The sequence below is a fragment of the Chanodichthys erythropterus genome, chromosome 4 (assembly GCF_024489055.1).
Source record: "Chanodichthys erythropterus isolate Z2021 chromosome 4, ASM2448905v1, whole genome shotgun sequence".
NCBI classification, from domain to species: Eukaryota; Metazoa; Chordata; class Actinopteri; order Cypriniformes; family Xenocyprididae; genus Chanodichthys; species Chanodichthys erythropterus.
Genome location: NC_090224.1, coordinates 2,212,312 through 2,227,030, shown reverse-complemented (window position 1 = coordinate 2,227,030; position 14,719 = coordinate 2,212,312). Strand labels below are relative to the sequence as shown.

Here is a 14,719-nt window from a genome sequence, read left to right as displayed (position 1 = left end):
TGAGCCTGCTTTCAATTGCCGATCTGCAATTTTTTATCATGTTTTGTATCATGTTTTTATCACGTTTCCAGTAGAAAGTAAACACAACAGTGTTCGTTTTCCTGCAGTAAAACTGACAGAAACTGACATTTTACTATGTTACTATTTTACAAAGAGATGGACTTTTTGAAGAAAAAAAAGCACACATGGACTTGGTTTTGCAGCAAAAGACAGTAAAATTGGTTAAATAACAATGAATTGACTAAAGTGACATTTTTGAAAAGAAGGCATTTCAATAGGAGCCTGGTAAAAAATGCTAATTTAAAAGAAAACGTCAGATGGACTTAGAGGTTTTTGCATCTGTATATATATTTAAAGTGACAAGCGACAAATATGTCAAATTTCCCATGAAACTGAATGGAACAATATAAGCAGCCAGTTCTCCTTACTTTCACTGATTGCCATCAATTACAGTTAAAAAAAAAAAAAAAAAAAGGATGGGAAAAATAGCCACTAACTAATATTTTTGCTCTCAAACCTCCTTTACTTTGTATTTACATTTATGCATTTGGCAGGCACTTTTAAAATGTATACATTTTATCTGTTCATGCATTCTCTGGGAATCAAACCGATGACCTTGGGGTTTCAAGTGCCACACTCTACTGTTTGAGCTACAGAAATTTTGCCTATTAAAAACTTGAAAGGTCAAAACATCAACACTTTCTTTCTAATTTTGCTAAATCATGCACCTAATTTGGGTTGAATGTGCACACTTTTCTCCATGGATTACCATACACAAAGAGTTTCACTTGGGTTTCACACCCTAGGGATCATTGTGGGAAGGATACGTGGAGTTCCCTCTGTCCTGCAGACCAGGTAGAGACAGGCAGCTATGACGTGTGTCATCTTTCGCCCTCGTGTCAAGTGCTTGCTCACCACCATCTTGAAGAAATTAAAGGCCGTATCTAGGCAGTGCTGGTTCAGCTGCAGCTGGCTGCCGAGGTTGTGTATCTGCCGTTTCCCTAGAGACAGGACACACATATGCATCAGATTGAGCAAACATACACACATGCATACACGCACGCTTGCGCACCGAGGCATGACTTCACACGCAGGTGTTTGGTTTTCCAGTAGCACTGATGTCATGAGAACGGTGCACAGCCAGACAGGCTTTTAATGGAGCCTGGAAGTGAAAACGGGCAGAAAGACAGCTGTTTTACGTCCCGTGTGAGGCCACGTCCCTTTTTCCCCTCCTTAACAGATGATCTCAAAACAGGCCACGTTGTAATTCATTGGTCACATAAATCAGTCTGCCCTGAAATCCCACGGTGGACCTTGATGTGTTTAGCATATTAAAATCCACATTAAAAAAACATAGTCCGATAGTCTATCTTGCAGAGTTCAGTTTACTTAATACATCATTTAGCAAAAGAACTTGTTCACCCAGACAGTGAAAGTCTTCCACATTGTAAACAATGAGAAAGATTTAGGTCGCTTCAGATGGAGTTGATGAGTTTCACAAGTTAGGTCTTTAATTATGCTTGAAATTGCACACATATACATGTTTATAAGAAACAAATTCTTTCATCAATCTGTCCTCTGAATGTACAGATACTGTATCCATTAATGAGTTCAGCAGATGCATAGATGCATCTAACTTTTTCTTTAGCCCAGGGATTCTCAAATTGGGGTCTGTGGAAACTCAAGGGGCTGCAAGTGGGTCCTAGGAAACTTTCGGGGGGAAAATAATATTTTAAATAATATCTGGCTTATTCTATTTCATAAATACTTTATAAATCATGTTTAATCATGTTTATTGACATTCTGTTTGATATAGTTTACCTTTTAGGTTTATTCAGCTAACTGTACTTTGATAATAATATTTTAAAATAATTAAATATATACATTCTTTAATATCATATATATAATTAAAATATATTTTATTTGGTTTAGTGCAAAGACAGTATAAAAATAATAAAAATAATCACTTGAGAAAGAAGTCTCTTAGGCACACTAAGGCTTCATTTTATTTAATCAAAAATACAGTAAAAACAGTAATATTGCAAAATATTATTACAAATTAAAAATAAATGTTTTCTATTTTAATATATTTTAAAATGTAACTTAAATTCCTGTGATCAAAGCTGAATTCACAGCATCATTACTCCAGTCTTCAGTGTCACATGATCTTTCAGAAAATATTTTAATATGCTGATTTGGTGCTCGGGTAACATTATTTTTATTATTATTATTATTATTATCATTACCAATGTTGAAAACAGCTGTGCTGCTTAACATTTTTGTGGAAATGGTGATACTTTTTTTTCAGGATTCTTTATGTTCAATAAACAGAATTTATTTGCATTTATTACATTTATTAAAGAAATTAATAAATAGAAATCTTTTGTAACATTATAAATATCTTCACTATCACTTTTAATCAATTTAATGCATCCTTGATGAATAAAAGTATTAATTTCTCTCTTTTGTTTTTTTATTATACCTCAAATGTTTGAATGGTATCATTGTTCCCACAAAAATATTAAGCAGCAAACACGGTTTTCAGAATTGATAATAATAAGAAATTTTTCCTGAGCAGCAAATCAGCATGTCAGAATGATTTTTGAAGGATCATGTGACACTGAAGACTGGAGTAATGATGCAGAAAATTCAGCTTCGCCATCACAGGAATAAATTACATTTCCAAATATATTAAAATAATAATATTTCACAATATTACTGTTTTTACTATATTTTTGATTAAATAAATGCTGCCTTGGTGAGCATAAAACATTAAAAAATTTTAATGTTTATTCCTTTTTCCCCTTTTTCCCACAGTACAAGTATGTCTTCTTTATACAGTAAAATAAATAGCTGCCTTTATACTTTAGAAAGGCAGTCCCTCGCATCATATTTGTGGGTCCTTCCTTGGCATAAAAAGGTATGAAAACCTTTGCTTTAGCCTACGGTATAGAGTTAACATAATCACAGAGCCACAGATGTTAAAGTGGATACTGGACTTTTTGTCCCTCAACTGTGGAGCCCAAAAGCTGCAGTGTCAAGTGTCGTGTTGGCAGTGCCAAGGCCAAAAATAACTCTGAAAGCTTTTAAGAGCATAATCCCTCTATTCTGGAACCACTGTGTGCCAACCCTCCGTCACACACTCCAGACCTGTCTAATCCCAGAGTATTTTTCACGCTGCACATGCCATTGGATTAGCAGCCAGGTCTGCGGTGACCTCCCTAAATGACAGCAGAATTACATAACTGCCGCAACACTGCAGGGACACGAGACACCTTTATTTAATGAATGAAATCTTGTGTTTGTGAAGTTGAAATGAGTTTCCCAGAATCTACTACAACTACCAGCCAGACATATTTCTATGCACATTTATGTGTAAATCATTTAAAAGGTTTTTAAACTATTATCAGACATGTCTGTGATTAATAGTTGAAGAGTCATTATGAATCATGTGTTTATACAGTTGGTGACCTTGATTCTGAAAGTATTTTGAGACTGCGTTATCGCTTTTAGTTCTTAAAGCTCTGAAAAAACACACCAGGACAGGCAGCTGTAACTGAGCAATGTGTGAATTTAATTCCACAAAACACATTGTTCTCACAGTTCTTCTGAATCGCACATACTTACACAATTAAAAGACATTTATCAGAGAGCTCTATGAAATGGATCAACAGTTAATTATGTCTTGTGTGATCTTCAGAAAAGCACAGATGCAAATTATATAAATTTAATTAGCGCTTGGGATGTAACTGGGTCAGAAATGAATGTAGATGAGTTAATGAAACATAATATTGAAGGAATGTTTGCCTACAAATTAGAATGCTGTATGTGATGCATCTACTGCCATATTCGACTTTAAATTAAATTACAATCTACCATTTGGCTTTGTTCCAGAAGTTGTGGAATACAATGCAAGAGACCAATGGGCTACTTTTATTTCACTCCTTTTTGTCATTTTGGAGCTTGCCAGCAGCACTCACTTTCATTCACTTTCATTATGTGCAAAAGAGTGTCCATGACGTTCTTCAAAAATTCACCTTTTGTGCTGTATACTGAAGAAAGAAAGTCATACGGGTTTATAGTGGCATGAGTGTGACTAAGTAATGACAGATCTTTTCATTTAGGGTGAACTGTCCTTTTAAGCCTGGACGAGTTTTATAAACCACGATCATCCACTGACTGCACCTACACACTGCTGCTGACTAATATAAAGGTACGCCTACCGTTCTGGAGCGTCTGAGCTCGTGATTCTTTTCCCAGACTTGTGTGGAACCCACTGCCCAGGACCGGAGCTTTGGAAGTACCTGAAAACAACACAAAACACAATGTATTATGTTTAAAGTTATAAAAGCCAAACTGAAATCAGAAATTTACAGTAAATAGGAATAGTTTTGAATTATAATATATAAACAGGTGTATAAATACAAGCCTATTATTATTATTATTATTACAAGATGTGACAATTTAAGCCTTTAAATAAAGCTATATAGCACACTCCAGTGGCTGTTTTTGTAAATAACAGTTTTGTCGTTGTATCGTTACTACAGTGACACCTAACGGTTGCCAATGTCTATTGCGTTTCACTCTACACAAGTGTTCCTATTAGCAACCAAAGTCTGATTGACACACCTGAGACTGATAACAAACTCAGAGAAGATACAAATGAACCACAACAGTATTTGGCTTTACCTCTAAGTAAAATATTTCACAATTATATATTTCTCTAGCCAGTGCTTTGGTCAAATCATGGCACTGAACGTTAGCTTCTTCTTTGGGTAAGTTCCTGTGTGAATATACAAAAATTAAAACATATTGAATCACAAAACTGACATGCAGAACATCCACAGGTTTCTCTTGCTTTGCTTTCAACTGTGCAAGGTGTATGGAAGTTATGTTTCCACTGATCCACAAGGTCGGTTTATTGTGATGAACACCTCCAGTTCAGTATATATAATAGTGCATTTTGTTAAATCCAAAGCTGTAATGAATTTTAATTGCTCCAGGTGCCATTGAGACCGAGTGTCGTGATCGATATTTCTGGGTGTCTGTTGATGTGGGTTTTTCAGGCCGTGTCCCAAGATTTGAGGCTGTAGGTACGCTGCTGACTTGATGTAAATCTGTACCACAAATTATTACACAATATGTTTTAATCCTCATTATCAGTACATATTTTTAAGTTGAAAATGGAGTGCATACAATTAGTCAGGGTCATGCATCCATGTGTGGCTACACGCTGAACTACTTGAACGGACGGGCGTCTCTGAGGGCTTCCTATTTCTCCTGCCACACCGAAAACCAGGCAAGACTTCAGTTAAAAAAAAAAAAAAATGATTGGTTAGCTCTAGAACTATCATATCTAGAAGTCTTGCATATGGATGTAATTTTGATAATATTGTTTTCTGTTGCATGATGTCTTATAGAATGACAACTACTTCCTTTTTAAGCTGAATGTTGTTTTGACTGACTATACGGGGAAAGAGAATCAATTCAATCTCTCAGAGACCTGCACACTGCCGGGTGACTGGTCTGCCAAAGAGATCCTCTGTGAAGAAAACTACATAGAGGTAGGACTTTATGAGGCAGGCAATATAAATCCTGTGTGATATGCAGTAGTGTTACTGTTAATTAAAATTCCTGTTAATTTGAATAAAATATATTGAATATAAAAACTTAATTCCTAAAACTGAAATATAAAATAAAGCTAAATAAAAAGCTGAAAAGCGCAGCTAAATATAAAAATAATTTAAAACGTATATGCTAAATCAAAACATTAATAAATACTATAATAGTATATAAATGGTACAAAAATAACACTGGTACACCACTGTATTCAGCATTATCTGGTTTTCTCTGAACTAGGTGACGCTGGCGAGAGATACACCCTGCTCATCCGATAACCGCACTACTAATGAAACCTGGCTGGCTGCTCTTGCTTTAGTAAGAAATCCTGGTGCATTAATGGGAGGTGTGAACTTCTACAGTTTGAATTTCTCATTGTTAGCTCTGTATCTCCACTTGTAGGCCCAGCAATCTGCCATCTCTGAGTGGAAGATAATGTTTCTGAATCAGGAACGCTTGGATGCGATGTCTATCTCTGATGCCAGGCGAATGGGATACATGGTTGATTCCACTCCAAACAGGGTGGTCTTTCGCTCTGCCTACAATCAGCCACATTCAACGATCACAGAGGCAGGTGAAATTAAAATTTAAAGGGATAGTTCAGTCATTATTTATACAGCCTCTTGTCATTCTAAACCTATATGACCTACTTTATTTAGTGGAACACAAAAGATATTTTGAACAATGTCTTGGTGTGTTTTGTACATACACTACCTTTCAAAAGTTGGTTGGTAAGATTTTTTAATGCTTTTGAAAGAAGTCTCTTTTGCTCATCAAGGCTGCATTTAACAGTAATATTGTGAAATATTATTACAATTTAAAATGAGCTCTTTTCTATTTCAATAGATTTTAAAATTCATTCTAGTGATTTTCAGCAGCTTAATATTTTTGTGTAAACCTTGATACATTTTTAAGGATTTTTTTTACAGTCACTCTTGATCAATTTAATACATCCCTACTGAATGAAATTTAGTTCTTTAATAATCTTACTAACTCCAAAGTTTTGAATAGTAGTATGACATGAAAATCAAAGGGGTTACATTTTTGCATTGACCACAATGTTGTTCTATCCATCCACCTTAATTTTCATGTAAGTGCAGATGTGTCCATTTGTAAATTGAATGTGTCTGGCTTCTAGTGTCATTTGCTTCTTGTTATTTTTAGCTGTACAAAATGGCTTGTTAAAGTGCCAACTGGTATTTATCATATTATTTTAATGTATTGTCATAGTCATCAACAAACTGGTTGGTAACACAAATAGTTTTACCATTTCCTGCACTTGGTTATTCTTTAAGTTGTTTACTTATTGGGGCCAATGAATCGCAAGTCTCACACATTCACAGAAATAAGCTTATGCATTGTGAAAGAAGGTTGATACATTTATATATAATTTTTCTTGTTGTTTGTGAACTACATGAACTATTCCTTTTATATGTTAATTGTGCAGGTTCTACCATGATAATATCTCAGGATTTTTAATGGTTGAAGGTTGAAACAACCTTGTTTCCTCAGATTGACGGCATTGCTGTAGAGGTGATTCATGCAACAGTGTTTTTCAGATGTAAATGGGCGGTAGTGATGCTTGACACATCTGCGGCATGCACGATAGGTAACTCATGTTCAATTTCTGATACATTATAGTTGTATAACTGATTGTTGATTAACTATTAAATGTACATACAATATCTTTAAAGATGCCCTCGAATGAAAAATTGAATTTATCTTGGCATAGTTAAATAACAAGAGTTCAGTACATGGAAAAGACATACAGTGAGTCTCAAACTCCATTGTTTCCTCCTTCTTATATAAATCTCATTTGTTTAAAAGACTTCCAAAGAACAGGCGAATCTCAACATAACACCGACTGTTACGTAATAGTCGGGGTGTACGCCCCCAATATTTGCATACGCCAGCCCATGTTCCCAACATTATGAAAGGCATTAGACAAGGGCAGCCAGTATTAATGTCTGGAGCAGCACAGCCGAATCATCAGACTAGGTAAGCAAGCAAGAACAATGGCAAAAAATGGCAGATGGAGCAATAATAACTGACACGAATCATGATAACATATTTTTAGTGATATTTGTAAATTGTCTTTCTAAATGTTTCGTTAGCATGTTACTAATGTACTGTAAAATGTGGTTAAAGTTACCATCGTTTCTTACTGTATTCACGGAGACGAGAGCCGTCGCTATTTTCATTTTTAAACTCTTGCAGTCTGTATAATTCATAAACACAACTTCATTCTTTATAAATCTCTCTAATAGTGTAGCATTAGCCGTTAGCCACAGAGCACAGCCTCAAATTCATTCAGAATCAATGTAAACAATATAACAGTATACAATACTTGCATAATCTGATGCATGTATGACGAACACTTTGTAAAGATCCATTTGAGGGTTATATTAGCTGTGTAAACTTTGCTTATGCACTTTTTAAGGAAAGCGCGAGCTCCGTGGGTGGGGAGCATCAGCATTTAAAGGGGCCGCACAGCATAAATCGGCTCATATTTAATGATGCCCCAAAATAGGCAGTTAAAAAAATTAATTAAAAAACTCTATGGGGTATTTTGAGCTGCAACTTCACAGATACATTCAGGGGACACCTTAGACTTATATTACATATTGTAAAAAAAAATGTTTGATGGCACCTTTAATGCAAACAACAGCCATTCATAGACGTTCAAGCTTTCATAGGCCGTACTTTCCTCTCAGTCTTGCATCTTTATCAGCCCCTAGCTCATTTGATGGAGTGACTTTGCACTGGAGAACTCCTAAAGTCATGACCCCGCTGGTGCAGGACCCAACTGGGTTTGTAAGCAAGAGCATTAAGCTGGGAGTGGATGCTCAGCTCTTGGACGAGGCCACCAGGAAATACATGGGCTACATACTGGGAGAAGACGGCCAGGTGGTGTATGTTTCAGTGCCATTTGGTACACCAGGAGGTTACAGAAAGGTATGTACTGGACTTTTAATCAATGTTGTATATTTATGCAAAAAAAAAAATCAATCAATTAATTCATCTGTTTGTTGCAGAGTTTGGTGGAAAATAATGTCTATAAAGAAAGTTACATGGCTTTCCTGTACTATGAGCACATTTATTCGCATGTGTTTATGGATGGTACTGAAATGGAGACCAGATATCGCCAGCTACAAGTTATGGAGACGCCACTAGTTTCTCGGAATCTTTTCGCTGTAGATGGTGAGATCATTACCATACAGTTATACAATAGACTGATATTGTTTTTATGACTGGTGCATATTATTCTTCTGATAACCAATATTAAAAACTGATTTTTAATTATTTTTCTGCATTTTTACAGAACTAAATGATGCTTATTATAAAAAACTAAAAATGTGTATTATCCCTTTTTTTTTTTTTAAGTGTCTTTGATGTATATGATAGCAAATTTAATCTGTCTAAGGGGCCATTCACACAATACCATATTCAACTAAAAACTTTTTACGCATTTTGGCCGTTCATTTACACGACAGCAGTGTTTTAGTGGCGTGAGTGTGGTGTTTGGCATGAGTGCTCTGTAAAAGGTTGCATATGTGCTACTTGTCTGGCATGCATAATACAGCGTTTTTTGCAGATCCGTGTGAACGTGAATCATTTTGATAACGTTGTCATCGTTGTGGCGTAAACGTACCCTTTATAACTATTTATATTTTCTTCTCTATAACAGAAACTTTGCCTCATGAAGAAATGTTCACCGTGTATCTTGGTAATTTTGCTGCGGATGTGCAGCTCATTGCAATCAAGCTGAATGAGAACTATCTGTCGGTAACAGATGCCATTCAACACCATTACTTCATTACAAAAATTCCCCACATTAACGGGACCCACGGCATGACCATCAAGGTCCCTTTTAAAGATAAAGCTGTCAATCGTGTGGTGAGGGATTTTCTTTAGTTTATTATTCCCACAGTGTTATATTTATATTATATATTTAATTATATATTATAAATATATAAAATCTAATTTTCTAATCAACAGTACTTGGGTGAAGGACTTCTGCAGTACTCTGTGGAGATTAACTACACTCTTAACATCATCGGACAAAAAGACACATTTTTCTACAGTGTCTCTGTTTTGGCACACGTTAATGATGCTTGTAAGTCTTTAGGAGTCAATAGATTTAAATCGCATGACATGAAAGTGACCAAGAGTCTGAGTCTGATTTTTTATTTTTTTTTCCTCTCATTTAGTTCCTCCAGCTGTCACTGCTTTCTGTACAGCACAGAGCATAATATTCAGGATGGATCATTCGAGGCATGCCGGACTTTGGGAAGTCTGTGTGGGGCATCAAGCTCTCACATCTGACTTATCCAGACTGAGGGGCTACATACTGATGAACGACAGTCACAGTATGACTCTGGAGGTCCCACTCTTCACGTCGGGCTTCGTTTATGAGGCAAAGAAAAGCATTTGTGGTTCAAATTATATACTGATTTTGATTAAGATCTCCTTTTGTTTTTAACATTAGAATAAGTTAAATACATCTTGAGCTCTATTGATAACATGTGGAAATAATTCTGGGTTATAAAGGAACAAAATCTATTAAATGCACTTAAAATGGAAGTATATTATGAAAGCTTGTTTCTGCCACTGCATAAAAAATAAGTCAGAATTGTGTGATATAAACTCACACAAAAAGTTTATAACATGCAATTTTGAGTTATAAAGCCAGAAATGTGAGATGTAAACTCGCAATTGACCGTTCACAAAGACCTGCCCCCATTTAGTTACTGTTGCTATGTCTGACAAGCCACGCTGATATCTCGCCACACATCATGTTCTCGTGCAGTGAAAAATACATTGTAGTGCAAAGAGGAAACTGACAACGCAGCAACAGACAAGACTGAGTAGGTTACTTTTGATATGGAAAAAGTCTAATTTTGTCATTTTTAAAGAAATGTAAACAAATGCCATTTTTTTGGCTCTTTAATGTGTTGTGACAGATCACTGTAGTGCCTCAGTTCAATCGGCTCGTGAACCGATCATCTCTTCTTTCTAGTTAATTTATAGAATGAAATAAATATGAATGCAAATCATAAGGAATGTTGTTTCAATCACGGAAAGCCTTGAGTACACACCATTTTTCAAGTTCGTTAATCTACTAACTCCCTGCTTTGTCAGACAAAATTTTTCATTATGACTGGTTAGATCGCCTGTCAATCAAACTCATGGTGAAGGGTCAGTTGCGAGAAATTATTTCTCACAACTGCAAGTTTATATCTCGCAATTCTGACTGCGAGTTATAAACTCGCAATTGTGAGATAAAAAGTAGCAATTAAATTATTATATTCTGTGCCGGAAACAAGCTTCCATTGTATATAGGGTAAGTGTGCATCAGCAGAATCAATGGCTGTGTCCAAAAGCTTAAAAAAAGCTGCCTTCAGAGGATGCGTTCAAAGGAAGAGTAGGAAGGCATCAAGGCACATACAAATCCACTATTTGCTTCACTTCCTGCTGCCTCCTGAGATATTTTTGAAGGCAGCACAGATGTATCCTTCACTGCCTTTGATATCCCACAATCCTTCTGTGAGTTCCATTCTGTGATAATTGAGCTAAAAAAAACAAAAATGGTGGCAGCTGAATGTTGAGGTTGGTGGTCAGATTTTGTGTAAATGTATGTTTTCCATTTTTTTTTTTGTCATTTCTAGTGAGAAATTACTATTGTAGTAATATTTGCTTAGTTATCACCAAAGCTCTTTCTCTTGTTATAAATCATTAAACTGTTACAGTGCCTCAAGTGTGTCCAAAATTAGTTTCAGCAAGTACTTTCATGTGCAAACTCTGTCTGCAAAGTCTGTAAGGACTTTAAGCAACAGCTGCTGATAGCGTTCTGGCGTTCTATTGCGCATACGCAACTGTAACTGCTACTTCGTGATGTTGTACTGTAGCCATCTACTACAGGAGAATAGCTGATTTGCTGTAGTTCAAAGGTGTTTACCAACCAGAGCAAACATTTTTGAAAAAGTTTGCTTGGGCAAGCTGGATTTTGTTCGAAATGACGTTACACAATTTTAGCTTGAAGTATATCGGCGAGGCAACAAGTCAAGTTTTGGACACAGCCAATGTTAAATAAAATCCCAACTTTGTTTTGACATTAAAGTGTAAAAATGCAACTTGTGGGAGGGAGTTCTTTCTAAAAACTGGAAAGAGAAAGAAAAAAAAGCATAAAATATAAAATTAAACAAATTATAAATAATAATTTTACTGAATAATTTGCATAAGTGCTTCAACAATATAAAGTTGGGAATCTTATAACTCTATAACATTTTAGTTTTCTGATTTTCCAGGACATCACATTGAGAAACTTTGTTGGCACCTTTGAGATTCTTATAAGAGACTCAAAGACTCTGGAGATTCACAAGAGAACATCAAAGCGCTGTTACTTTCAAACGCATGAACTAACAGGCAAGATACCATTAGATGCTAACAGGTTTTAATAGCTATAAAATGGCACCATTTAACTAATAATAAAATAACTTCTGTTCCTCTAGTGTGTTCCACAGATGGAGTGATGACAGTGGTGGCGACCACTACAAAAACCTGGCCAACGGTACCACCCAGCAGCACAACCCTTCTAGACAGAAGATGCAGACCCAAGGCAACGGATGAGACGAGGGTCATGTTTTCTTTTAGTGTGTCCACATGTGGGACTAGATTATTGGTAAATGCACTAAGCTTATGCTTATGAATAAGTACAATACTGTAACTGTTCAAAAGTTTGGGGTCAGTAAGATGTTTATCTTAAGCTTACCAAAGCTGCATTTAGAAATGCAGTTAAAAACAGTAATATTGCGAAATATTAATAGAATTTAAAAACTCTAATATGCTTATTTGCTGCTCAGAAAACATTTATTCTTATTATTAATGTTGAAAACAGTTGTGCTGCTTAATATTTTTGTAAAAAACATGCAACAATGGCATTCATTTGAAATGGAAAACTTTTGTAACATTATAAATGTCTTTACTGTCACCTTTTGATCACTTTTTGATGTGTCCTTCCTTGCTGAATAAAAGTATTAATATCTTTAAAAACTTACTGACCTAAAACCTTTTAACAGTAGTGTATATATTCACCAATGCAATCTGCATCCTCGTGTAGGTGGGTGACAGCTACATTGTTTATGAAAACGAGGTCGTTTCTGATGGAGGTGCTGTAACTGACCAGGAAACGGCCATTACAAGGGAATCAAAATTCAGGTATTTGTCTAACTGGTCAATATTTAAATGGGTCGGTGACATGACGTGCATATTTTTGTGTCCAAGTGCATTACTTTCTTTTAAAATAATTTGATAAATTTATGAAGTATATCACTTTATTCTGTAAAGCCTATTTAGTTTGAATTCATGTTTAGTACATTTATATAATACATATTATTTTATCTTTACCTCCAAAATGTCAGGTGGTGCAACTGTCCAAACAAATTAACAGACTGAGAGAACTATTTAAAATGGTGTCTTAAAAAATTAACTAAATACTATGGCATAATTTTAGGTTTGAAACCTTTCATATAAACAAATTTTATAAATATCAGCAGTTTTGATAGTTGAGATAGTTGAAAAACCTTTGTCCAGCAATTTCTATATTCTCAAATGTCAGGGTTTCACAACTGCAAACATGGCTCTTTTATTATGAATTGTCAAGGTAATAACAGTAAACATGATAATGCATCATACAAAGGACCCCAAATGATCCTTGTGGCAGAGAGAAAGGGTTTGTAGATCTCTCTCAAATACTGGTAAAAACTGTTAATTTCAAGTATGGGTAGGTTGGTACACTTTCCATGTCAGGTGGTGCAACTACAAGTATACATACAACTATTTGGTTGTACCACCTGACATAAAAACAGTCAAAAACAGTCATTTTATTTATTTATTTATTTATTTATTTATTTTGAAGCTTTATTTGTCAATGACCCAAATAACACTGAATCTTTGAAAACGTTTCTGAACACCTCTTTTTTTCCTCATGAATATTTCAGGGTCACTGTGAGATGCTTCTATCCACTTGACTCTGTTCAACAGGTTTTTACATCCAGACTGTTTGAAGATCCTAGCTTTGGTAAGTCAAAGTTAGACACTACAGGTGTCTGTAACCAGTATTAACAAGGTTAATACTGACACATTCTATTACAGGAAAATTAATCAAAAGAATTGCTTTCATGTGTTCTCTTTATGTATCTCCACATAACCTACAAGGACAACAAGGAAACCTTATCAGCTCTCACACAGCCTCTGTTTTTGACCCTAAACCTTGGCCGAACAAATTTTCTTACAGCCAGATCAAGTCTGGCAGAGGCTGCTGTGCAACAGATAAGGAGGACACACAATTTCTGCAAAGAGGACTTCCACACCCTACCTATATGTCAGAAAATGGTTACGATGCTAACAATATTCCATATCCATACAGGCGTTCCCAACTCAAGGAATCTGGTGTGCAATTTACCCCTCAAATGATTATCAAACACAACTCTGGTCCATCTATGACAAATGCAAGGCAGCAAGACTTTTTTAATGGCTTGTTTGAGGACAAGTCATTCCTTGTTGATGTCCCACAGAAAACTATGAAAAGGATTGGTCTAAATCAGGACAATTCTGTGATGATTGGTAACCATTCAGCTTCAGCTTTCTACAAGGGATCAAAAAATGCATCGCACATCGTAAATGAAACCTTGCCTTCCTTTTTACAGTCTCTCGATACCACCGGTTATCCAACAAACTACAATCTAAATAGCAATGAAGTGAGTGACCAACTTTACCTGAGAGAAAACATGGACAATTACACTCCTGACAGTGGTTTTCAACATTCCTCGGATCAACTAATTATCAATCTGCCTTCAAATGATTCTTCGCGCTACACAAAAAATATTATTTCTAACAAATTCGAAGCAAGCAAAAGTGAATGGGACCAAAAACATTTGAAGAGTTATATACTTCCCACATTCAACATGAAGAGTAAGAGCAAACTTGCCACTGAAAGCAGTACTCAGCCACTTAAAGAGTACAGATGGGAAAATGAAGGCCTTGTAGCAGGCGAGCATAATTTCATGCATGAAGATGATTATAATCCAAAGAAATTACT

At 35.6% G+C, this 14,719-nt stretch overlaps 2 protein-coding genes across 5 annotated transcripts in view; one reads left to right on the top strand and one right to left on the bottom strand.

Annotated features, from left to right (window-relative positions):
- brf1b (BRF1 RNA polymerase III transcription initiation factor subunit b) overlaps positions 1-14,719 on the bottom strand; it is an 86,353-nt gene that overhangs the window by 67,129 nt on the left and 4,505 nt on the right. For all 4 annotated transcript variants that reach the window (XM_067383612.1, XM_067383613.1, XM_067383614.1 and 1 more), the window contains 2 exons: positions 4,224-4,304; positions 828-1,001 (listed from right to left, as the gene is read on the bottom strand). In XM_067383612.1, the coding sequence (XP_067239713.1) occupies positions 828-1,001; positions 4,224-4,304 (255 nt within the window). The remainder of the gene's footprint in view (positions 1-827; positions 1,002-4,223; positions 4,305-14,719) is intronic.
- LOC137018327 (uncharacterized) lies at positions 5,219-14,248 on the top strand. Its single transcript, XM_067382929.1, has 14 exons — positions 5,219-5,299; positions 5,421-5,564; positions 5,860-5,937; positions 6,022-6,189; positions 7,132-7,228; positions 9,308-9,516; positions 9,619-9,736; positions 9,831-10,036; positions 11,928-12,045; positions 12,132-12,301; positions 12,740-12,837; positions 13,620-13,699; positions 13,837-14,070; positions 14,196-14,248. Exons 1-14 carry the CDS (start codon positions 5,219-5,221, stop codon positions 14,246-14,248), a joined length of 1,854 nt encoding a protein of 617 aa, XP_067239030.1.

Bases quoted from the DNA above. Each gene is read 5' to 3' on its own strand.
- LOC137018327 (XM_067382929.1), top strand. From the start codon at position 5,219: ATGTGTGGCTACACGCTGAACTACTTGAACGGACGGGCGTCTCTGAGG. The intron at 5,300-5,420 runs GCAAGACTTCAG...GATGTCTTATAG, and splicing joins CCTGCCACACCGAAAACCAG to AATGACAACTACTTCCTTTT. The intron at 7,229-9,307 runs GTAACTCATGTT...TCTCTATAACAG, and splicing joins ATCTGCGGCATGCACGATAG to AAACTTTGCCTCATGAAGAA.